This window comes from Mustelus asterias, unplaced genomic scaffold (genome assembly GCF_964213995.1).
Source record: "Mustelus asterias unplaced genomic scaffold, sMusAst1.hap1.1 HAP1_SCAFFOLD_266, whole genome shotgun sequence".
NCBI classification, from domain to species: domain Eukaryota; kingdom Metazoa; phylum Chordata; class Chondrichthyes; order Carcharhiniformes; family Triakidae; genus Mustelus; species Mustelus asterias.
The window spans coordinates 7947-32665 of NW_027590232.1; the positions used below are offsets into that span (position 1 = coordinate 7947).

General features: G+C 45.6%; 1 protein-coding gene across 1 annotated transcript in view; it reads right to left on the reverse strand.

Moving 5' to 3' along the window:
• Nucleotides 1-797: 797 nt before the first annotated feature.
• Nucleotides 798-24719, reverse strand: part of LOC144486015 (uncharacterized) — a 170568-nt gene continuing 146646 nt past the window's right edge. Inside the window, exons 9-11 of the mRNA XM_078204124.1 lie at nucleotides 6086-6224; nucleotides 1124-1200; nucleotides 798-1030 (exon numbers count right to left, since the gene is read on the reverse strand). Coding sequence (XP_078060250.1) covers nucleotides 798-1030; nucleotides 1124-1200; nucleotides 6086-6224 — 449 coding nt within the window. The remainder of the gene's footprint in view (nucleotides 1031-1123; nucleotides 1201-6085; nucleotides 6225-24719) is intronic.

A 24719-nucleotide genomic window follows, 5' to 3' on the forward strand; every position in this document is an offset into this window, starting at 1 on the left:
TAACAATGCTTCTCCTCCACCTCTTTTACCAGCTTCCCTATAGTTACTGAAACATCTGTACCCCGGAACGTCCAGCAACCATTCCTGTCCTTGTTCTACCCATGTCTCCGTAATGGCCACAACGACGTAGTCCCAAGTACCAATCCACGTCCCAAGTTCATCTACCTTGTTTCGGATGCTCCTTGCATTGCAGTAGACACACTTCAACCCACCTCCCTGTCTACTGGTACCCACCCTTGACCTTGATACCTTCTCCAATACCTCACTACCCTCAACACTGACTTCCGGACTACAATTCCTTTTCCCACCCCTTGTGGTCCCCTCTGGTCAGAGGCTGCTAACGCCAGAATGAGCTGTTTATTGCCACTCTGCTTTCTGCCTGTTAACCAATCTTTAATCGATGCCAGTATATTACCTCCTATCCCAACGCTTTATTTGTGTTGACCAACTTTCCATTGCTGACCTGATTAAAAGCCTTCTGAAACTCCAGGAACACTGCATCCACTTTTCTCAATTATGTTAGGAATATCCTCACAAACCTCCAACATGTTTGTCAAACGTGATTCACCATTGATTAATCCATGTTGACTATGCCCAATCACATCTTCATTCTCAAAGTGTCTATTCCACAACTCCTTGAGAATTAATTATTTTAATTTCCCTCCTTGTGCAGGAAGGTTAGTGAGTGAGTGAAGGGCGACAAACGGGCTATCAGAGTGTCTGAATCATTTCCCTTTGCTAAAAATTATACTTTGAGTGTCAGTCCCTTACGAAACAGAGGCTCTCGTGTAACTTTGTCAGTTGAGCTGCTGAGCTGGTACATCCCAGAGTTTTCTCTTTACATCATTTCCAAACACCAATGTACCTGTGCAGTAAGCGAGGGAACAGACAGGTGGCTTCTTCAACTCATAAACAAAGAAATTGGAGCAGCGTTTGATCTTTATTTCTTGGTGCCAGCGACAGGTGTTTCCACTCAAGTGAAAACAAACTGTCCTCTTTACTATCCCTTCACGCAGACTGGGATGAGATCCTGAAATGAGGAATAGAAAGATTGAAAAGTGTCTCCAGTGTGAATTGTGTTGGACAGTCAATGTCAATCTGATGTAACAGAGTCTGAAATTACCTCTTAACCAGCCTGTGGCGTGTGTGGAGCAACGTCTTACTGGAACAACAGTCTCAGGAATGGTCGAACTACCAGGACTGAAAGGACAATCACACAGTTCATCGCTGTACTGATGCAATCCAAATAAAAAGAGGCTGCAAATACTCAGCTGGTCAGGCAGCCTCTGCGGCGAGAAACAGAATAACGTTACCCTTTGTGACGAACCATCTTCAGAGCAGAGGAGTTATCACAACACCAAACATTAACTCTGTTTATTTCCAGAGATGCTGGCTGACCTGCTGTATATTTCCAGCATTTTATTTTTGTTATTTCATTATTTTAAGGAAGAGGTGTGTGAAATATTAAATGAGATTAGCTCAGTGAGGGAGGAAATATGAAGATGTTTACCATCCTTGAAAGTGGATATGTCCCCAGGCAGAGACAATTCATACCGGAGGCTGCTGAGGAAAGCAAGGGAAGATGTAACAAAGACACAAAGCATCTTCACCCATCAACTGTGCCTATAGATGTGGAGCTGGAAAAGTAATGACATTGATTAAGAGACAGCCGGAGTAATTACAGAGCATTCAGCCTCATGTCTGTGGTGGGAAAATAATGGGAAATAATTCTGTGAAATAATAGAAATCATCATTTGGGAAGGTTTAAATAAATTTGAGTCAGAATGGATTTGTTCAAATAAGTCAAGTCTCAATAACTTGATTACATTGATTGGCAAAGTAACATGGAGAGTTGATGAGTGTAACATATATGATATAGTCCACAAGGGTTTTAGCAAGAGCTTTGACAAGGTCAAACAAGACTCACTCGTCAGGAAATTGGAAGGAGAGTTGGATGCCAATTGTCTCAATGTCAGAAGCAAAGGGTTGTGGGTAGTGTGGTTATTGAGATTGGAAGGTTATTCCCAGTGGAATTCCAGAGGGATCTGTACTGAGTTCCTTGTGTTCTTGTGGTAGTGTCAATGAAATGGAATTAAAAGTTGGGGACATGAATAAGATGTCTGCAGCAGAGATGAAAATCGTTCATGCGCTTGATAGTGAGGAAGAAAGCTGTAAACAGCAGGAAGATATCGATGGATTGGTCAGGTGGGTAGATGTGTGAGCAATAGAACTCAATGTGGAGAAGTGTGAGGGAATGGGTTTTGGGAGGACAAACACTGGATGGAGAACACACAATGAATGGTGGATATTGAGGTGAGTGGTGGAGCAGAGGGATCTTGGAGTATATGTCTATTGATTGCTGATGATAGCGCGACAGGAAAATAAGGTGCTCAAGATGATGCTGTAGAGATTTTTCTTTATTGATCAAGGACACGATTAGAAGAGGAAGGAGGTGTTTCTCTAATTGTATAAAACAATTGTTAGAGCACAAATAGAGTACAGTGTACAGTTCTGGTCACCACATCACCAAAAGAGTCTGGTAGAGACAATTGATGAGGATGGCCGGCACGGTGGCACAGTGGTTAGCACTGCTGCCTCACAGTGCCAGGGACCCGGGTTCGATTCCCGGCTTGGGTCACTGTCTGTGTGGAGTTTGCACATTCTCCCCATGTCTGCGTGGGTTTCCTCCGGGTGCTCCAGTTTCCTCCAGGGGCAATAGCCAATATAAGTGCATGGGGTTGTGGGGATGTGGCCTAGTGTGACTGTGGTTGGTGCAGACTCGATGGGCCAAATGGCCTTCTTCCACACTGTGGGATTCTATGAGATGTTGGAACATTTTATTCAGGAGGGGAGATTTCATTCTGACATATAACATCAGGAGGTATCTGGATTGAGTGGATTAGGAAGAATCGGTTTTCATTTGCAGAGAGGTCAATGTCCAGGGAGCAAAGATTGAGAATAATTGTGGGAACATTGAGTGGGGGGCGCTGAGGAGGAGTATTTCCACACACCGAGTGGTGTGAACCTCACAGAGCTAGAAGGTGGCACTCTGCTTTTTCAACCAGTATGGATACAATGGATCGAATGGCCTCGTACTGCACCCTGAATTTTAACATGTTTAAACATATTGCCACCCATCCCAGCAAGTCACTTTCCTCTCAGTCACAGAATCGAAAAATGAAACAGTGCAGAAGAGGCCCTTCAGCCCGTCAAGTCTGCATTGATACGTGAGAATCCCCTGACCTTCATACCTAATTCTGGTTACCACCTCTTGGCCCGTAGCCTTGAATGTTATGGCATACCAAGTGCTCATCCAGGTACTTTTGAAAGGATGTGAGGCAACCTGACTCTACCACCCACCAAGGCAGCACATTCCACACCATCACCACCCTCTGGGTAAAATCATTTTCCCTCACATCCATCCTAAGTTTCCTGCCTCTCACCTTGAACTTGGGCCCGTGTGACTGACCCTTCAACTAAGGGGAACAGCTTCTCCCTATTCACTCTGTTCATGTCTCTCAGAATCTTGTACACTTCGATCAGCTCGCCCCTCAGCCTTCTCTGCTCCAGTGAGAACAACCCAAGCCTCTCCAACCTCTCTTCATAACTTAACAGTTCTATCCCAGGCAGCATCCTAGTGGATGGATAATGTGGTGACGAGAACTGCACACAGGACTCTAGCTGTGGCCTCACCAAAGTCCGATACAACTCCAACATAACCTCCCTGCTTTTGTAATCTCTGCCTCCAATAATAAAGGCAAGTGTTTCATATGACTTTTTCACCACCCTACTAATTGTGCTTCTTCCTTCGGTGATCTATGTACAAACATGCCAAGGTCCCTTTTTTCCTCAGAGAGTTCTTAGTGTCATGCCATTCATTGAATACTTCCTTGTCAAATTACTCCTTCCAAACTCATACTTTTCAGGGTTAAATTCCATCTGCCCCTGATCTGCCCATTTGACTATCCCATCTATATCTTCCTGGACCCAACACATTCATATATATAATTAACACCCGACCAATCTTTGTGTCATCTGAAAACTTACTCATCCAGCCCCTCAACATAGTCATTGGTGCCATTAATATAAATGACAAATAATATCAGACCCAGCACAGATCTCTGTGGTACGTGACTAGACGCTGGCTTCCAGTCACAAAAGTAACCTTCTGTCATCACCCTCTGTCTACAACAACTAAGCCAATTTTTAATCCTCATTAAGTTACTCTGTATCCCATGTTCATTTGCCTTCTTTATAAGACTCCTATGTGAGACCTTTTCAAAGGCTTTCACACTTGGAATACTGTGTACAGTTCTGGTCACTCTGTTAGAAAAATATAATATTAAATTATATGGAGAGCGTACAGTGTACAGAAAAGAGTTACCAGGATGTTGCCTAGTATGGAGCATATTAGCTATGAGGAGAGGTTGGAGAAACTTGGTTTGTACTCACTGGAACGATAGAGGTTGAGGGGCGACCTGATAGAAGTCTACAAGGTTATGAGGGTCATAGATAGAGTAGATAGTCAGAAGCTTTTTCCCAGGGTGGAAGAGTCATTTACTTGGGGAGTATAGGTTTAAGGTGCGAGGGGCAAAGTTTAAAGGAGATGTATGAGGCATGTTTTTAACACAGAGGGTGGTGCGTGCCTGGAACTCGCTGCCGGGGCAGGTAGTGGAAGCAGATATGGTCGTGACTTTTAAGGGGCGTCTTGACAAATACATGAATAGGATGGGAATGGAGGGATAAGAAGGGTAGGGGGTTTTAGTTCAGCATGGTTGGTGCAGGTTTGGAGGGCCGAAGGGCTTGTTCCTGTGCTGTAATTCTCTGGAGTGTTGGAGGCTTAGGGGTGATCTTATAGAAGTCAATAAAATAATGAGGGGCATAGATCAGCTTGAACGTCAATATTTTTTCCCAAAGGTAGGGGAGTCTAAAACTAGAGGGCATAGGTTTAAGGGAGAGGGTAGAGATACAGAAGTGTCCAGAGGGGCAATTCTTTCACACAGAGGGTGGTCAGTATCTAGAACAAGCTGCCAGATGCGGTAGTAGTAGAGGCGGGTACAATTTTGTCTTTTAAAAAGCGTTTAGACAGTTACATGTATAAGATGGGTCTATAGGGATATGGGCCAAACGTGGGAAAGTGGGACTAGCTTAGGGGTTACAAAAATTTGGGCGGCACGGTAGCACAGTGGTTAGCACTGCTGCTTCACAGCTCCAGGGTCCCAGGTTCGATTCCCGGCTCGGGTCACTGTCTGTGTGGAGTTTGCACATTCTCCTCGTGTCTGCGTGGGTTTCCTCTGGGTGCTCCGGTTTCCTCCCACAGTCCAAAGATGTGCGGGTTAGGTTGATTGGCCAGGTTCAAAATTGCCCCTTAGAGTCCTGAGATGCGTAGGTTAGAGGGATTAGCAAGTAAATATGTGGGGATAGGGCCTGGGTGGGATTGTGGTCGGTGCAGACTCGATGGGCCGAATGGCCTCCTTCTGCACTGTAGGGTTTCTATGATTTCTATGATTTCTATAAAAAGGGCAGCATGGTTAAGTTGGGCCAAAGGGCCTGTTTCCATGCTGTAAACTTCTATGACTCTGACTCCACAAAACTGGTCATCTCCTAAAAAAAATCAATGAAATTTGTTAGGCATGACCTCCCTCCGATAAAGCCATGCTGACCTAACCTCTCCAAGTGGAAATAGATGCTGTCCTTCAGAATTTCCTCCAATGGATTACCTACCACTGATGTGAAACTCACTGGTCTGTCGTTTATGATGTCTTATGTCTACAACCCTTCTGAAACAGCAGAACCACATTATCTGTCGTCTGAGCCCCTGCAATCTACTTCCTCGCCTTCCACAGCAGCTTGGGACACAATTCATCTGGAGCTGGAGATTTGTCCGATTTGGAGCCTGCAAACAGCTCCAATACCTTGTTCTTTCCTGTGTCACACCTCAGTGTCTCTCTCCCAATATTCCCCATGCTTCACTCTGTAGAATGCGCATCTTCCCTTTCCCAGTATTCCCTTTGCTCTGAATGATGATCCCAGTCTCTTTGCTGTTTCATTGACGGGTTTAACAGAGATTTCCCCTGGATCTTACCTTTTGAATCTGTACCATCCAAGAACAAGACTCTGATCACATTGAACCGAATCAGAACACAGATTCCCCACACAGTTTGTGCTCCTCCATGGCTGGTTCAGAACTCTGTGTTTTACACACGGGTCGAAGGATTTGGAGACTGCAGCTAAATAACAGCAAGATGTTTATTGTTAACAAAAAATTTCAGAAATGTTACACACTGGCTCGTCTCCATGGAGACATTTAAAATCCTCCATTTCAGCCATTTCTCTGATATCAAATCCTTGAAATGTCAGCTGGAAACTTTGCTCCTTTTTGAAACCAGTTTTCACTGCAATTCCCAGCTCAGTGAAACATCAGACTTTGTATTTTAAAATATTTATTCTTTCAGCCTGGAAATCGCCACTGAATTTCACACCCAGGTTGAAAACGTTTCCAGGGAGTGACCTGGAGCAGAGTCAACACTGTCGTCACTGTGTGTAATAAGATGATGCTCAGTTACATCTGGTGATGATCAGATCCAGCTGGTGACAATGTTCTCTACTTGTGACATGGTTTGTTCTGAAAGAACGTGTTAATTGTACAAAGCAGCAAAACTGAAGTAGTCTCTGCCTATTCTCATTTCTCTCTCCTTGATCATAACATCTGAGGCAGGAGGACCTCATGTTTGAGTTAAAGGGTGAATGTCAAGAACACGTTCTGAACTATTTGTGGGAGAATCTATTATTGAGTTCCTTGTATTGGAGCCTACACCTTGCTCACATATTCTCTCTGAACCCTTCCCCTGCCAGATGAAGGTGTAATCCTAGGAATCATAGAAACCCTGCAGAGCAGAAGGAGGCCTTTCGGCCCATCGAGTCTGCACCCACTGCAATCCCACCCAGAATCTATCCTCACAACTCCACACATTTACCCCGCCAATCCCTTGAACCTACACATCCAGAGACACTGCAGGACAATTTAGCATGGCCAATCAACCTAACCCGGACATATTTGGACTGTGGGAGGAAACCGGAGCACCTGGAGGAAACCCAAGCAGACACAGGGAGAATGTGCAAGCTTCAAACAGACATTCACCCAAGCCGGGAATCGAACCCAGGTCCCTGGAGCTGTGAGGCAGCAGTGCTAACCATTGTGCCACCGTTCCGCCCATGTTTTCCTTTCCATGATCCACTCTGGCTGAGCCGGGTCTCTCCTAGGGAAGATACCTCAATGTTCAGCCTATCAATTTCCATGTCCATCATGTTTGCATTATGGGCAATGATTAGCAAGCTACAAATTGTCTATCAGTCCTGTGATCCTGACGTTTGCATTGCCTATCGAAGAGTTGGCATTTTTTTTTTCAATTGTTTTTTTTTCCTGGCGCAATGGAATTCCATCCATTTGTTGAGCAGAGACTAAGCTCTAAGTGCCCATTGAAACAGGTAGACTGTGCCTTGCTAGTCAGTGACTGCCTAACCTGAGGTAGGTGCTGGTTGACCATTGGGGCACGATGGTCTCTCCCACAACCAGAGACAGCCCATAGCACTGTATCATAGAAATCATAGAAACCCTACAGTGCAGAAGGAGGCCATTCGGCCCATCGAGTCTGCACCGACCACAATCCCACCCAGGCCCTACCCCCACATATTTTACCCGCTAATCCCTCTAACCTACGCATCTTAGGATTCTAAGGGGCAATTTTTTTTAACCTGGCCAATCAACCTAACCCGCACATCTTTGGACTGTGGGAGGAAACCGGAGCACCCGGAGGAAACCCACGCAGACACGAGGAGAATGTGCAAACTCCACACAGACAGTGACCTGAGCCGGGAAATAAAACAAGTGGAGCCTTGGAGACCATGTCGAACTTCAAGAAAAGTTTTTATTCCACATGCATGAGGGAGAGATGAATTCGGGCCTGAAATCCCAGGCGGCTGCGAGTTCCCTCTGCTCATTGTAGATTCATACAGGCTATTATACTTTTCCGAGTTGCAAATTTTTATATTATCGTACTAATTCCTCAAGTTGGATACATGTATTTGTCAAGACGCCCCTTAAAAGTCACTATCGTATCTGCTTCCACTGCCTCCCCTGGCAGTGACTTCCAGGCACTCACCACCCTCTGTGTAAACAACTTGCTTCATACATCTCCTTTAAACCTTGCCCCTCGCAGCTTAAACCTATACCCCCAAGTAAATGACTCTTTCACCCTGGGAAAAAGCTTCTGACTATCTACTCTGTCCATGCCCCTCATAATTTTGTAGACCTCTATCAGTTTGCCCCTCAACCTCCATCGTTCCAGTGAGAACAAACCAAGTTTCTCCAACCTCTCCTCATAGCTAATGTCCTCCATACCAGGGCAACATCCTGGTAACAGAAAAGTACATTGTACGCTCTCCATATAATTTAATCTCATCATGCAAATACATTGTTCAGTTCATCCCTGCTAATCATCTCTCTGGACACTTCCTGTTTACCCGATTATAATGTCAAAGTGTTGTGTTTGCCCAACCGATCTACAATGATGTGTTAATTGCTCCCCCACTCTGCTCGGTGATCGTGTTTACCAGAAGACTATGATCTCCCTAGACAGTATGGAGCCTGGCTGTCTCAATGCCGGTTCTCCCACTGTCGTGATAACTCAGAAAGATCTTCTGCGCATTACAATTGTAAGGAGTAGGTAACATATATTAATCATTATCTGTCAGCGGAGCAGACCTCCAGCTGTCTGTGTTAACCCTTTTCTTCCCTCTGGTGAGGCCTGGCTCTCTGGGCTTGCTCTATGTACCCTGCATGTATTACACTGAAACTAAATAAAATATGAACGGACACATAAATTAAAATATAAAAGAAACGATCCCTGATATTGCCCTGCAACAAGAACCCATTCACTCTGCCAATCGAGTTGGCCTTATCACTCATCGCCGCTGTCCCAATGTTATGTCCGCCTTCTGCAGCAAAACTGGAAAGCCCACAAGACTGGGCAACATTTTTGAAAAGCCTGGGCTGCCTGAATATCCTGGTTATGCCCAACGGAATGCCATGAACTGTGTGTGGCATTAGCTTGCTTGCAGCCATTGCTGGAAGGATGATACATTCAGATATCTGTCTGCCACTGAGTTTTGTTGATGTGGAGATGCCGGCGTTGGACTGGGGTAAACACAGTAACCCTGTTTGAGAGCAGATTTCCACTCCATCTGATGAAGGAGCAGCGCTCCGAAAGCTGGTGGCTTTTGCTACCAAATAAACCTGTTGGACTTTAACCTGGTGTTGTTAAAACTGTTACTGAGTTTTGTTGGCACGGTTTTACTCCCTTAGCCTACAACTCTCCCACAGTATGCTCAAGGCAGTGGAGCTAACCACCCAAAGCTGGGAGGTTGGCTCATGAGTATCAGGATGTGTCCATATGCCGGTGACCTCGTGTCCTGGGGCCTGAGGCTCCTTCGGGTTCCTCTGAAGATTTAACCTGGGGCTGTTTCCATATGTCACCATGAGGAGACACAGCTGAGGATCTGCCAATGAAGAGGCTGTGTACTGACACAGAGAGATTTATACATTTGACTCCCGCTCTTTCACATTGCTACTAGCCAATGGTCTGGGCTGAGAATGAGAATCAAAGTAGCACACAAAAATGGGAAACATCTCCACGCTATTCAGCCACACACTAGACACATGAATCAGCTGTGCACACACTGACACTAATCCCCTTGCATTATCCATTCCTATTCAGACTCTGACTCCTCTTTTCCCATCCTACCTTTCTTTTCCAGATGTATTCTGGAATATTTATATCCTGACCTTGGCCACGATGGAACCATGGGGCAGAATTGGATGTTGCCCCGTTGGTGGCTTTCCAGGAGATGAGTGACTGCCTGTAGAATTCCGCAAATGTCCTTCCCACTGGGCTGTCGTCCACCCCATCTCTCCTCAATTTTACAGTGGGATAAGCAAAGTCGAGGCCATTCCACCCACCCTCACTCCTATTCAGTTCCCTAAGTGGCCAATCAATGATTACTTAAGGACCATTTCCCAGCCAGTGGCAATGTTCAGGCTGGTGGGTGGAGTTCAAGGTCATGCATGGGGGGAAGAGGGAAGTGGGGAGGGGGTGAGACAGCTTGTTCAGCCCTCGGGTGAGAAAAGTGGGGGACCTTATTTCAACATCAGGTGACACCCTCACAGGGTCCGTCCCCAGTTGGTGTTCTCTCCACCAGCTTCTCCTCCAACATCATAGAATCCCTACAGTGCAGAAGGAGGCCATTCGGTCCATCATGCCTGCATTGACAACCATCCCACCCAGGCCCGAACCCCATAACCCCATGTATTTACCCTGCTAGTCTCCGTGACACTAAGGGGCAATTTAGCATGGCCAATCCATCTAATTCGCACATTTTTGGACCATGGGAAGAAGATGGATCACTGGGGAGAATGTACAAACTCCACACATACAGTGACCCGAGGCTGGAATTGAACCCGGGTCCCTGGCGCTGTGAGGCAGCAGTGCTAACCACTCTGCCACCATGCAACATCCCCACCACCTGTGCCCACCCCTCAGGTTTCAGTTCTTCTTCCAGCCCTGAGACACATTACCTACTCCTGGACTCCCAGGATTCAGTGTGGGGTCAACTTAGAATTCCAGCTCTGTGCCCCACAGCTTCAGGTGCTGCTGGGATTAGAGAGCTGCCGACCAATGAAATGAGCGCTCAGCCCTCTGAGGGGGGCGGATGCCCCATCTCAAGCCAATGAACTCTCCCTGTGGAGATCAGAGCCATTTCTCTCAATTGGTGCCATTATTATTTTCTTATTGTGAATCTTTTGAACAATCGACATTGAGGTTTCTAATGATCTTTTCATTATTATTCACGGAGACAGTTTTAGTTTTGAACTCTCAGCGGGTAACTTTATGGCTTCGCTTAATCTGAGACTGGAAAATCCTGCCCGACGTCAACGGACATTTCCATTGTCCTCTTCGATTCCATGGCAGGTGGGGTGGTAAAATTCCGGTGCCCAACTCTGCCCCTCCCACTCTGCCCTTCAATTCTGCCTCTTGAACTCTGGCCCTTGAACCCAGCCTCTCCCACTCTGCCTCTCCCACTCTGCCCCTCACACTCTGCCCCTCACACTCTGCCCCTCACACTCTGCCCCTCACACTCTGCCCCTCACACTTGGCCCCTCACACTCTGCCCTCACACTCTGCTCCTCACACTCTGCCCCTCCCACTCTGCCACTTGAACCCAGCCCCGCCCACTCTGCCCCTCCCACTCTGCCACTTGAACCCAGCCCCTCCCACTTTACCCCGCCTTTACTCAAATCTCTACATCCTGCATTTTCCCTTCCTCCACTCCCTCACCTTCCTCCAATCTCTCGCTTCCCTCCAATCCCTCACCTTTCTCCACCCATAGAATCGTAGAATCATAGAATCCCTACAGTGCAGAAGGAGGCCATTTGACCCACCTAGTCTGCACTGACCACAATCCCACCCAGGCCCTATTCCCATAACCCCACATATTTACCCTGTTAATCCCCTGACACTAGGGGTCAACTTAGCATGGCCAATCCAGTGAACCCGCGCATCTGTGGGAGGAAAATGAAGAAAACCCACACAAAAGCGGGGAGAAGGTGCAGACTCTGCACAGTGACACGAGGCCGGAATTGAACCTGGGACCCTGGCACTGTAAAGCAGCAGTGCTAACCACTATGCTATTGTGCTGCCCCACTCACCTCCCTCCATCCCCATGCCCTCCTCCACCCACTCACCTCCCTCCACCCCCTCGCCTCACTCTACTCACTTGCCTCCTTCCAATCCAATGATTGAGGGTGATTTAGTGGTTTGGATCAGGAATTGGCTTGCTGTAAGAAAACAGAGGGTGGTGGTTGATGGGAAATATTCATCCTGGAGTTCAGTTACTAGTGGTGTACCGCAAGGATCTGTTTTGGGCCACTGCTGTTTGTCATTTTTATTAATGACCTGGATGAGGGCGTGGAAGGATGGATTAGCAAATTTGCGGATGACACTAAAGTCGGTGGAGTTGTGGACAGTGCAGAGGGAAGTGGCAGGTTACAGAGGGACATAGGTAAGCTGCAGAGCTGGGCTGAGAGGTGGCAAATGGAGTTTAATGCGGAAAAGTGTGAAGTGATTCACTTTGGAAGGAGTAACAGGAATACAGAGTACTGGGCTAATGGTAAGATACTTGGTGGTGTGGATGAACAGAGAGATCTCGGTGTCCATGTGCATAGATCCCTGAAAGTTGGCACCCAGGTTGTTAAGAAGGCATACGGAGTGTTAGCTTTTATTGGTAGAGGGATTGAGTTTCGGAGCCAGGAGGTCATGCTGCAACTGTACAAAACTCTGGTGCGGCCGCATTTGGAGCATTGTGTACAGTTCTGGTCGCCGTATTATAGGAAAGATGTGGAAGTGTTGGAAAGGGTGCAGAGGAGATTTACCAGGATGTTGCCTGGTATGGTGGGAAAATCGTATGAGGAAAGGCTGAGGGGCTTGAGGTTGTTTTCGTTAGAGAGAAGAAGGTTAAGAGGTGACTTAATAGAGGCATACAAGATGATCAGAGGATTAGATAGGGTGGAAATTGAGAGCCTTTTTCCTCGGATGGTGATGGCTAACACGAGGGGACATAGCTTTAAATTGAGGGGTGAGAGATATAGGACAAATATTCGAGGTAGGTTCTTTACTCAGAGAGTAGTAAGGGCGTGGAATGCCCTGCCTGCAGCAGTAGTGGACTCATCAACATTAAGAGCATTCAAATGGTTATTGGATAAACATATGGATGATATTGGAATAGTGTAGATTAGAGGGGCTTTAGATTGGTTCCACTGGTCGGCGCAACATCGAGGGCCGAAGGGCCTGTACTGCGCTGTAATGTTCTATGTTCTATGTTCTAATCCATCGTCTCCCTCCAATCTCTCACCTCCCTCCACTGCCTCACCCAGTGTCTTGTTTTTTTAAAGACTAATGCATCAGTTGTAGGTTTTGGCAGGACTGTAGCCCCCAGCCATGCTAAAGGTGCAGCTCCCTACCCCTGGGCACTTGATGCCCACACCACCCTGAGGCACAAATCTGTCACACTCTGTGCCAGATTGGCATGTTGTTCAGGTAACAATCAACAGATAACAACCTTTCTAGCGTTTCAGAGCACAAATGCCTCCATACAGAACCAATCTCCAAGTATCCTTGGTTCCCAAAAAAACCACAATAACTGGATCCTCCCCCTCCCACTCCAGATTCCTCTCTGGCCATGGGGAGAAACATAAAAGTATAGTGTAGGAATAGAGATGTTTTACTGCAATTGTATAGGACATTGGTGAGGCCACACCTGGAATATTGTGCGTAATTTTGGTCTCCTTATCTGAGGAAGGATGTCCTGGCTATAGAGGGAACTCAGGGTTCTCTTGATGCTAACTTGCAGGTTGAGTTTGTAGTTAGGAAGGCAAATGCAATGTTAACATTCATTTTAAGAGGACGAGAACACAAAAGCAGGGGCTTGAAGTTTTATAAGGCTCCGGTCAGACCACATTTGGAATTATGTGAGCAATTTTGAGACCCGCACCTAAGGAAGGATGTGCTGGCCTTGGAGAGAATCCAGGGTAGTTTCACGAGAATGATCCCAGGAATGAAAAGCTTGATGCTTGAGAACTCTGGAACTGTACTCGATGGAGTTCAGAAGGATGAGGGGGGATCTCATTAAAACTTACAGGATACTGAAAGGCCTGGATAGAATGGACGTGGGGAAGATGTTTCCACTAGTAGGAGATACTAGGATCCAAGGGCACAGCTTCAGAGTAAAGGAACAACCCTTTAGAACCGAGATGAGGAGGAATTTCTTCAGCCAGACGGTGGTGAATGTGTGGAATTCTTTGCCACAGAAGGCTATGGAGGCCAGTTCATTGAGTGTATTGAAGGCTGAGATACATAGGTCCTTGATTGGTAAGGGGATCAAAAGTTACAGGCAAAAGGCGGGAGAATGAGATTGAGAAAGATATCAGCTATGATTGAATGGCGGAACAGGCTCGATGGGCTCAATGGCCTCATTCTGCTCCTATAATTTATGGAATGCAGCGAAGGTTTACCAGGATGATTCCTGGGATGGCAGGTCTGTCATATGAGGAGAGACAAAGCCTGTTAGGATTCTATGCACTGGTGTTTAGAAGAGTGAGGGGATCCCATAGAAACTTATAAAACTCTAACAGGGTCAGACAGGGTAGATTCAGAAAGAATGTTCCTGATGGTGGGGGAGTCCAGAACTAGGGGTCATAATTTTAGGATAAGGGGGAAACCTTTTAGAACTGAGTTGAGGAGAAATTTCTTCACCCAGAGGGTGGTGAATGTATGGAATTCACTCCCACAGAATGTAGTTGAGGCCAAACCGTTGTCTGATTTGAAGAAGAAACTAGATATAGCTCTTGGGGCTAAAGAGATCAAGGGATGTGGGGGGAAGAAGGGGATCAGGATATTGAATTTGATGATCAGTGTAGAATGATATAAAATAAAGGGCGATTGCCAGGCAGTGTGAGGGTTTTTGTTTAATCAACTTAGATGTAGATTCACTTTAAATCAATGGGGAGCAAGTTTGTTCGTAATTGTAATTACTAACAAGTCTCCTGGCCCTGCTGGAATGCATCCCAGTGTATTAAAAGAGATGGCAAGGAAATACCAAATGCACGAGTGGTAATTTACCAAAATTTGCTGGACTCTGGAGTGGTCCCCACAGATTTTAAAACAGCAAATGTGGCGCCACTGTTTAAAAAAGGAGGTTGACAAAAGGCGGGTAACTATAGGCCAGTTAGCTTAACTTCTGTAGCAGGGAAAATGCTTGAATCTTTCATCAAGGAAGAAATAGCGAGACATCTGGATATAAATTGTCCCATTGGTAAGACGTAGCATGGGTTCATGAAGGGAAGGTCATGTTTGACTAATTTGGTGGAATTCCTTGAGAACATTACATGTGCAGTGGACAATGGGGAACTTGCGGATGTGGTGTATCTGAATTTCCAGAAGGCATTTGACAAGGTGCCGTACCAAAGACTGCTGCACAAGATAAAGGTGCACGGTGTTACGTGTAATGTATTAGCATGGATAGAGAATTGGTTAACTAACAGAAAGCAAAGAGTGAGGCTCAATGAGTGTTTTTCTGGTTGGCGATCAGTGACTAGTGGTGTGCCTCAGGGATCAGTGTTGGGACCGCAATTGTTTACGACTTACATAGATGATTTGGAATTGGGGACCAAGTGTGGTCTGTCAAAATTCGCAGATGACACTAAGATGAGTGGCAGAGCAAAGTGTGCAGAGGGCGCTGAAAGTCTGCAAAGGGATAGAGATAGTCTAAGTGAGTGGGCGAGGGTCTGGCAGATGGAGTACAATGTTGGTAAATGTGAGGTCATCCATTTTGGTAGGAATAACAGCAAAATGAACTATTATTTAAATGATAACAAATTGCAGCATGCTGCTGTGCAGAGGGACCTGGGTGTCCTTGTGCAAAAATCACAAGGAGTTGGTTTGCAGGTGCAGCAGCTAACTAAGAAGGCAAATGGAACTTTGTCCTTCATTGCACAGATCCTTGAAAGTGACGTCACACAGGTGGAGAAGGTGGTGAAGAAGGCATATGGCATGCTTGCCTTTATAGGACGGGGCATAGAGTATAAAAGTTGGGGTCTGATGTTGCAGATGTATAGAACGTTGGTTTGGCCGCATCTGGAATACTGCGTCCAGTTCTGGTCGCCACACTACCAGAAGGACGTGGAGGCTTTGGAGAGAGTACAGAGGAGGTTTACCAGGATGTTGCCTGGTATGGAGGGGCTTAGTTACGAGGAGAGATTGGGTAAACTGGGGTTGTTCTCCCTGGAAAGACGGAGGATGAGGGGAGACTTAATAGAGGTGTATAAAATTATGAAAGGCATAGATAGGGTGAACGGTGGGAAGCTTTTCCCCAGGTCGGTGGTGACGTTCACGAGGGGTCATAGGTTCAAGGTGAAGGGGGGGAGGTTTAACACAGATATCAGACAGACATATTTTACACAGAGGGTGGTGGGGGCCTGGAATGCGCTGCCAGGCAAGGTGGTGGAGGCGGACACACTGGGAACGTTTAAGACTTATCTAGACAGCCATATGAACGGAGTGGGGATGGAGGGATACAAAAGAATGGTCTAGTTTGGACCAGGGAGCGGCGCGGGCTTGGAGGGCCGAAGGGCCTGTTCCTGTGCTGTATTGTTCTTTGTTCTTTGTTCTTTGTTCTTGCTCGAGGGATGGAGTTTAAAAACAGTGAGGTTATGTTGCAGCTGTATAACACAGAACATAGAAAAGATACAGCACAAACAGGCCCTTCGGCCCACAAGTTGCGCCGAACATGTCCCTACCTACTAGGCTTACCTATAACCCTCTATGTTACGAACGTCCATGAACCTATCCAAACGTCTCTTAAAAAACCCCATCGAATTCGCCTCCACCACCACTACCGGCAGCCGATTCCACGCACCCACCACCCTCTGAGTGAAAAACTTACCCCTAACATCTCCTTTGTACCTATTCACCAGCACCTTAAACCTGTGATCTCTTGTGGCAACCATATCAGCCCTGGGTAAAGGCCTCTGAGAATCCACTCTATCAATACCTCTCAACATCTTATACACCTCTATCAAGTCACCTGTCATCCTTCGCTTCTCCAAGGAGAAAAGATCTAGCTCTCTCAACCTATCCTCATAAGGCATGCCACCTAATCCAGGCAATATCCTTGTAAATCTCCTCTGCACCCTTCCTATTGCTTCCACATCCTTTCTGTGATGAGGCGACCAGAACTGGGCACAGTACTCCAGGTGGGGTCTGACCAGGGTCCTATACAGCTGCAGCATTATCTCCCGATTTCTAAACACAATTCCTCTATTGATGAAGACCAGTATTCCATACGCCTTCTTAACCACAGCCTCTACCTGCGACGCTGCTTTGAGCGTCCTATGAACCCGGACCCCAAGATCCTTCTGATCTTCCACACTGCCAAGTGTCTTACCCTTAATATTATATTCTTTCACCCTATTCGACCTGCCAAAATGAACCACCACACACTTATCTGGGTTGAAGTCCATCTGCCACTTCTCCGCTCAGTCTTGCATCTTATCTATGTCTCGTTGCAACTGCTGACATCCCTCTACACTATTCACAACCCCACCAACCTTCGTGTCATCAGCAAACTTGCCAACCCATCCTTCCACTTCCTCATCCAGGTCACTTATAAAAATCACAAAGAGCAAGGGTCCCAGAACAGATCCCTGGTGCACTCCACTGGTGACTGACCTCCATGCTGAAAAAGACCCATCTACAACCACTCTTTGCCTTCTGTGGGCAAGACAGTTCTGAATCCACAAGGCAATGTCCCCTTGTATCCCATGCCCATTCACTTTCTGCATAAGCCTTGCATGGGGCACCTTATCAAACGTCTTGCTGAAATCCATATAAACTACATCTACTGCTCTTCCCTCATCTATGTGTCTAGTTACATCTTTAAAAAATTCAATTAGGCTCGTAAGGCATGATCTGCCTCGGACAAAGCCATGCTGGCTATTTCTGATCACACTATTCCTCTCCAGATGTTCATAAATCTTTCCCATCTTATCTTCTTGCTCCTAACATACTTGTAGAATGCCTTGGGGTTTTCCTTTATCCTGTCTGCCAAGGCCTTCTCATGACCCCTTCTTGCTCTTCTAATTTCCCTCTTAAGTTCCTTCCTACTAGTCGTATACTCATCTAGATTTCTAACAGTACCTAGTTCCCTGAACCTTTTGTAGGTTTTTCTAAGGTGCTGGTGAGGCCACACCTGGAGTACTGTGTACAGTTTTGGTCTCCTTACTTGAGAAAGGCTATACTAGCACTGGAGGGGATGCAGAGGAGATTCACTAGGTTGATTCCGGAGTTGAGAGGGTTGGCTTATGAAGAGAGACTGAGTACAAAGAACAAAGAAAATTACAGCACAGGAAGGCCCTTCGGCCCTCCAAGCCTTCACCGACCATGCTGCCTGACTGAACTAAAACCCTTCCGGGGACCATATCCCTCTAAACCCATCTATTCATGTACTTGTCAAGACGCCCCTTAAAAGTCACTGCCGTATCCGCTTCCACTACCTCCCCGGCAATGAGTTCTAGGCACCCACTACTCCCTGTGTAAAAGATCTGCCTTGTACATCTCCTTTAAACCTTGCCCCTCACACCTTAAACCTATGCCCCCTAGTAATTGACTCTTCCACCCTGGGGAAAAGGGAGTAGATGAGTGACAAAGATGATTGATGAGGGTAGGGCAATGGATGTTGTCTACATGGACTTCAGGAAGGCCTTTGACAAAGTCCCTCATGGCAGACTGGTGCAGAAGGTGAAATCGCATGGGATCAGAGGTGAGCTGGCAAGATGGATACAAAACTGGCTTGGTCAAAGAAGACAGAGGGTAGAAGTGGAAAGGGTGCATTTCTGAATGGAGGGCTGTGACAAGTGTCGTTGCTCAGGGATCAGTACTGAGACCTTTGCTGTTTGTAATATATACAAATGATTTGGAGGAAAATGTAACTGGTTTGATTCGTAAGTTTGTGGACGACACAAGGATTGGTGGATTTGCGAATAGCGATGAGGACCATCAGAGGATACAACAGGATATAGATCGGTTGGAGACTTGAGCGGAGAGATGGCAGATGGAGTTTAATCCGGACAAATGTGAGGCAATGCATTTTGGAAGGCCTAATACAGATAGGAAATATATAGTAAATGGCAGAACCCTTAAGAGTATTGATAGGCAAAGAGATCTGGATGTACAGGTACACAGGTCACTGACAGTGGCAATGCAGGTGGAGAAGTTAGTCAAGAAGGCATACGGCATGCTTGCCTTCATTGGCCAGGGCATTGAGTTTAAAAATTGGCAAGTCATGTTGCAGCTTTATAGAACCTTAGTTAGGCCGCACTTAGAATATAGTGTTCAATTCTGGTCGCCACACTACCAGAAGGATGTGGAGGCTTTGGAGAGGGTGCAGAAAAGATATACCAGGATGTTGTCTGGTATGGAGGGCATTAGCTATGAGGAGAGGTTGGAGAAACTTGGTTTGTTCTCAATGGAACGACGGAGGTTGAGGGGTGACTGATAGAAGTCTACAAGATTATGAGAGGCTTGGACAGAGTGGATAGTCAGAAGCTTTTTCCCAGGGTGGAAGAGTCAATTACTAGGGAGCACAGATTTAAGGTGCAAAGGACAGGGTTGAAAGGAGATGTACGAGGCATATTTTTTACACAGAGGGTGGTGGGTGCCTGGAACTCATTGCAGGGGGAGGTAGTGGAAGCGGATACAGTAGTGACTTTTAAGGGGCATCTGGACAAATACATGAATAGAATGGAATAGAGAGACAAATACATGAATAGGATGGGAATAGGGGGTAGGGGGTTTTAGTTAAGTCTGGCAGCATGGTTGGTGCAGGCTTGGAGGGCTGAAGGGCCATTTCCTGTGCTGTAATTTTCTTTGTTCTTTGTAGACTGGGGCTATACTCACTGGAATTCAGAAGAATGAGGGGAGACCTTATAGAAACATATAAGATTATGAAGGGAATAGATAAGATAGAAGCAGGGAAGTTGTTTCCACTGGTGGGTGAAACTAGAACTAGGGGCATAGCTTCAAAATAAGGGGGAGCAGATTTAGGACTGAGTTGAGGAGGAACTCCTTCACACAAAGGGTTGTGAATCTGTGGAATTCCCTGCCCAGTGAAGCAGTTGAGGCTACCTCATTGAATGTTTTTAAGGCAAGGATAGGGAAGGATAAGGCAAGGATGTTTTTAAAGCAAGGATGGGCGGCAGGGTAGCACAGTGGTTAGCACTGCTGCTTCACAGGTCCAGGGACCTGAGTTCTATTCCCGGCTTGGGTCACTGTCTGTGTGGAGTTTGCACATTCCCCTTGTGTCTGCGTGGGTTTCCTCCGGGTGCTCCGGGTTCCTCCCACAGTCCAAAGATGTGCGGGTTAGGTTGATTGGCCATGCTAAAAATTGCCCTTAGTGTCCTGGGATGCATAGGCCAGAGGGATTAGTGGGTAAATATGTAGGGATATGGGGGTAGGTCCTGTGTGGGATTATGGTTCGCTGCAGACTCGATGGGCCGAATGGCCTTTTTCTGTACTGTAGGGTTTCTATGATTCTATAAATAATTTTTTGAACAGTAAAGGAATTACAGAAAAACAGTAAAGGTGAGCGGGCGGGTAAGTGGAGCTGAGTCCACAAAAAGATCAGCCATGATCTTATTGAATGGCGGAGGACACTCGAGGGGCCAGATGGCCTACTCCTGCTCCTAGTTCTTATGTTCTTATGTAATTAGGTGTTTTAAATACTTTGTAGTTTTAAAGGTACATGCAATACCTTTAATTAGTCCACACTTATAAATATATCTTCTATACATTTTTAGAAGTTAAACAAAGGTTGTTTAACTTGTGAACAGTTACAGAGTGCCCTATGATACTAAATAGGAGTTAAATACATTCCTTTAAAGCACTCAACTGTTGGAATCACAAGGCCATAAAGGGCACTTAATTGCCTCACCAGACAACTTATCAGAAACAACTGATGCACGAGTGAGTTTTAATGAAGCGGCCTTCACAGTTTCTAATTAAAACAGAGATTCAGTTAACTTCTCTGACAAGGCCATAAAATACTAAGGCCCCTTTTATCAAGTGAAGGATGCCCATGTGAGACTGTTTTAGTGAAGATGCTTTGAGAGGCTGCTATCAAAATAGAGACATGATGTCTGACTAAGTGACTAAAGGATAGTTCACCAAGGCTTAGAGATGATATATTGGGGTATCCCAAGAGGTATCATGGTCACATAGATCAGGGTTGTTCAGTATTTCATTCTATTGGATCAATACATAATGTATGTCATTTGTAACACTTTTGATTGGATTGTGTCCAGCTGATTGTGAGCTGTAGAATTGTATAAACCAGGATGATTTTCTTGGGGGACTGGTTTTTTTGACCCATTGCGTCAAACCCCCTGCCCTTGCTAGCAAGTAAACTAAAGACAATCTGTCGGTTAAGTATCTTGTGTTAATGTGTGTTTGTGTTGAAGTCAAACTCAGAAGTCAAGATTTCGACATCCGCCATGATCAAAAAGAATGGGGGAGCAGGCTCAAAGGGCCGAATGGTCTACTGCTGCTTCTATGTTTCTATACGAAGTCTTGAACCCCAGCCCTGGACAGACTCAGGATTTTGGCTGCAAAGTCCGGTATCTACGCCCCTGACCATACTGTCTCCTATCATGAAGCTTCTTACTCTCCGTTCACTGGAAATGGCATCCTTCACCTTGATGCCAGGGTCATTCTACTTGCCCACCCTGCTTCTCATCCACACAGGTAACAAGCAGCTTGTACCCAATGGACAGAGTCAGGGGCTGAGGCTCCTCCATCACTATGTGCTCATTCCTCGTCCCTTTCTGACCTGCAGCCACATCGTCCTTTTCCTGACCATGGACCCACTGTTAGCTTCTGATTCCTGGAACAGAGTGTCCAGAGAACTCTTCCCCTTCGCAATGTTTGCAACTCAGACTCCAGCTCAGCAACTCTGAGCACAAGTTGCTTTTTCTGGCTGTCCGTGATTCTGATGTTTTCCACACATTCCCACATGTAGTCATGGACAACACATGTCTGTCTCACGTTACTTGTTGATTTGATAAGTCAAATAGCTAACTAACTGGGGAAACAAATGTTGAGTTATAATCTTATGGTTTAAAGATAAAAGAGCTACTGAAATGAAAAGAAAAAGAATAAAAAGCAGCAGTTTGTTCAGAAGGAAGAATTTCCAAAGTTAGCACCTCAGTCAGCTCCCCGGGCAAACTCTCTGACTTAGATGACTGTGTAAACTCTCTTGATCATCCTCAAATTCAAAATTAAAACTTTCCAAACACCCTTTTCTCTCTTACATATCTGATTCCTTTGTCACATCTCTAAGGTGACACATCTGCAGGTTTTTCGGGAAGATAACAAAATAACACAACTACTTATGTGGAGTGAAAGGGTTAATAATCTCACAAGTTTAAAAATCACACAAGCTGTAAGCTGTATCTCAGTCACAGAGGGGAAGCTATGTGAAAAGCACAGGTCTTAATTAAAGCAGACCCAGATAAGAGTCATGAACCATTGAATTGATGTGCAGCTTCAGCTCATGTTTGCCCATTAGAACAAGGAACAATGGAAAAGAAGGTTTATAGACCATTGGCCAGAGATATAGCTATCATTTCTTGATGATATAACATGCACAAGTTTTAATTGGACACTACACTCTTACGTATGCATGATGTAACCTTAATCAATAACTGCAAGTGGATAGAGATAGCTCCTGTACTTTTATTGGTATTTGCTCATTATTTGTCATTGAATTTGAAACTATAATTGCTTGTGTATTTCTGAATTCTGCACCCTGACTGGTCTGAGAGACTTATTCAGAGTCCTAAAGCACTGGAGTTTCTCAATAGATCATCTTGAAACCACTCCGTGACTTTGTCTGGCTACCTAAGGGGAAATGATAGTTTTAAATATCACAAGAAAAACATAACAGATTGGCAATGGAATGGGGCTTGCTCTGGCCAGAAAAAACTGTGACAACATCTTGGTCCGGTGAGTATGTTCTATATTAACAGCTGGATGCTGTTGTTAACCAATTGTAGTCAATATAAAGAGTGAAATCTGAAGCCAAAGTAAACTGGACCAGACAAAGGGAGTGAAATGGTGAAAGAAAAGGGGGACACCCTAGGGATTTTGTCAAAAGAACCGTGAGGGCGGAATGGTTAACAAGACCATGGGCCACGGCAAAATCCAAGAAGGTGAATGTCAACAAGGAGACGGCTGAAAAGGCAGAACTGGAATTTATTACTGACGAGGGAGGAGAAGCCATAAAAATGCTGGGAGCTTTTTTAAAAAAAATCTGAGAAAGACAAGCTCTCTCTTAAATCAAGATTCCTAATGCAGTGCAGGTCGCCACAGCTGCAGAAAAATGTAACCAATATCTGTCCAGAGCAAGGGTGAGTTGGAAACTTGAATTACAGTTATAAAAGTAAGGAAAAGTAAGAGTGCAGAAAAGATTTACTAGGATGCTATCGGGACTTGATGGATTGAGTTATAAGGAGAGGCTGGATAGACTGTGACTTTTTTCTCTGGAGCGTAGGAGGCTGAGGGGTGACCTTATAGAGGTCTATAAAATAATGAGGGGCACAGATAAGGTAGATAGTCAATATCTTTTCCCAAAGGTAGGGGAGTCTAAAACTAGAGGGCATAGGTTTAAGGTGAGAGGGGAGAGATACAAAAGTGTCCAGAGGGGCAGTTTTTTCACACAGAGGGTGGTGAGTGTCTGGAACAAGCTGCCAGAGGTAGTAGTAGAGGCGGGTACAATTTTATCTTTTAAAAAGCATTTAGATAGTTACATGGGTACGATGGGTATAGAGGGATATGGGCCAAATGTGGGCAATTGGGATTAGCTTAGGGGTTTAAAAAAAAGGCGGCATGGACAGGTTGGGCCGAATGGCCTGTTTCCATGCTGTAAACCTCTTTGACTCTATGACACTATGACTTCTGGTTGGTTTACCTGGACATTTGTAAATTTGATAACTTTGGTTTTGAACTCAAGGTTTTTCCATCGAGGGAGATAACATTATGGGTTTTTAATTACAAGAATTTAGAAGGTTAAAAACAGAACCACAAGAATGCTTCTGTAATTCATTGTTGCTTAAAAGTGTGTGCTAAGTTTCTCTGCTTGTGTATAGAACAGTACAGCACAGAACAGGCCCTTCGGTCCACAATATTGTGCCGAGCTTTATCTGAAACCAAGATCAAGCTATCCCACTCCCCATCATCCTGGTGTGCTCCATGTGCCTATCCAATAACCGCTGAAATGTTCCTAAAGTGTCTGACTCCACTATCACTGCAGGCAGTCCATTCCACACCCCAACCACTCTCTGCGTAAAGAACCTACCTCGGACATCCTTCCTATATCTCCCACCATGAACCCTATAGTTATGCCCCCTTGTAATAGCTCCATCCACCCGAGGAAATAGTCTTTGAACATTCACTCCATCTATCCCCTTCATCATTTTATAAACCTCTATAAAGTCTCCCCTCAACCTCCTCCGCTCCAGAGAGAACAGCCCTAGCTCCCTCAAACTTTCCTCATAATACCTACCCTCCAAACCAGGCAGCATCCTGGTAAATCTCCTCTGCACTCTTTCCAGCGCTTCCACATCCTTCTTATAGTGAGGTGACCAGAACTGCACACAATATTCCAAATGTGGTCTCACCAAGGTCCTGTACAGTTGCAGCATAACCCCACGGCTCTTAAACTCCAACCCCCTGTTAATAAAAGCTAACACACTATAGGCCTTCTTCACAGCTCTATCCACTTGAGTGGCAACCTTCAGAGGTCTGTGGATATGGACCCAAGATCTCTCTGTTCCTCCACAGTCTTCAGAACTCTACCTTTGACCCTGTTATCCACATTTAAATTTGTCCTACCAAAATGAATCACCTCACATTTATCAGGGTTAAACTCCATCTGCCATTTTTCAGCCCAGCTCTGCATCCTATCTATGTCTCTTTGCAGTCTACAACAGCCCTCCATCTCATCCACAACACCACCAATCTTGGTGTCATCAGCAAATTTACTGATCCACCCTTCAG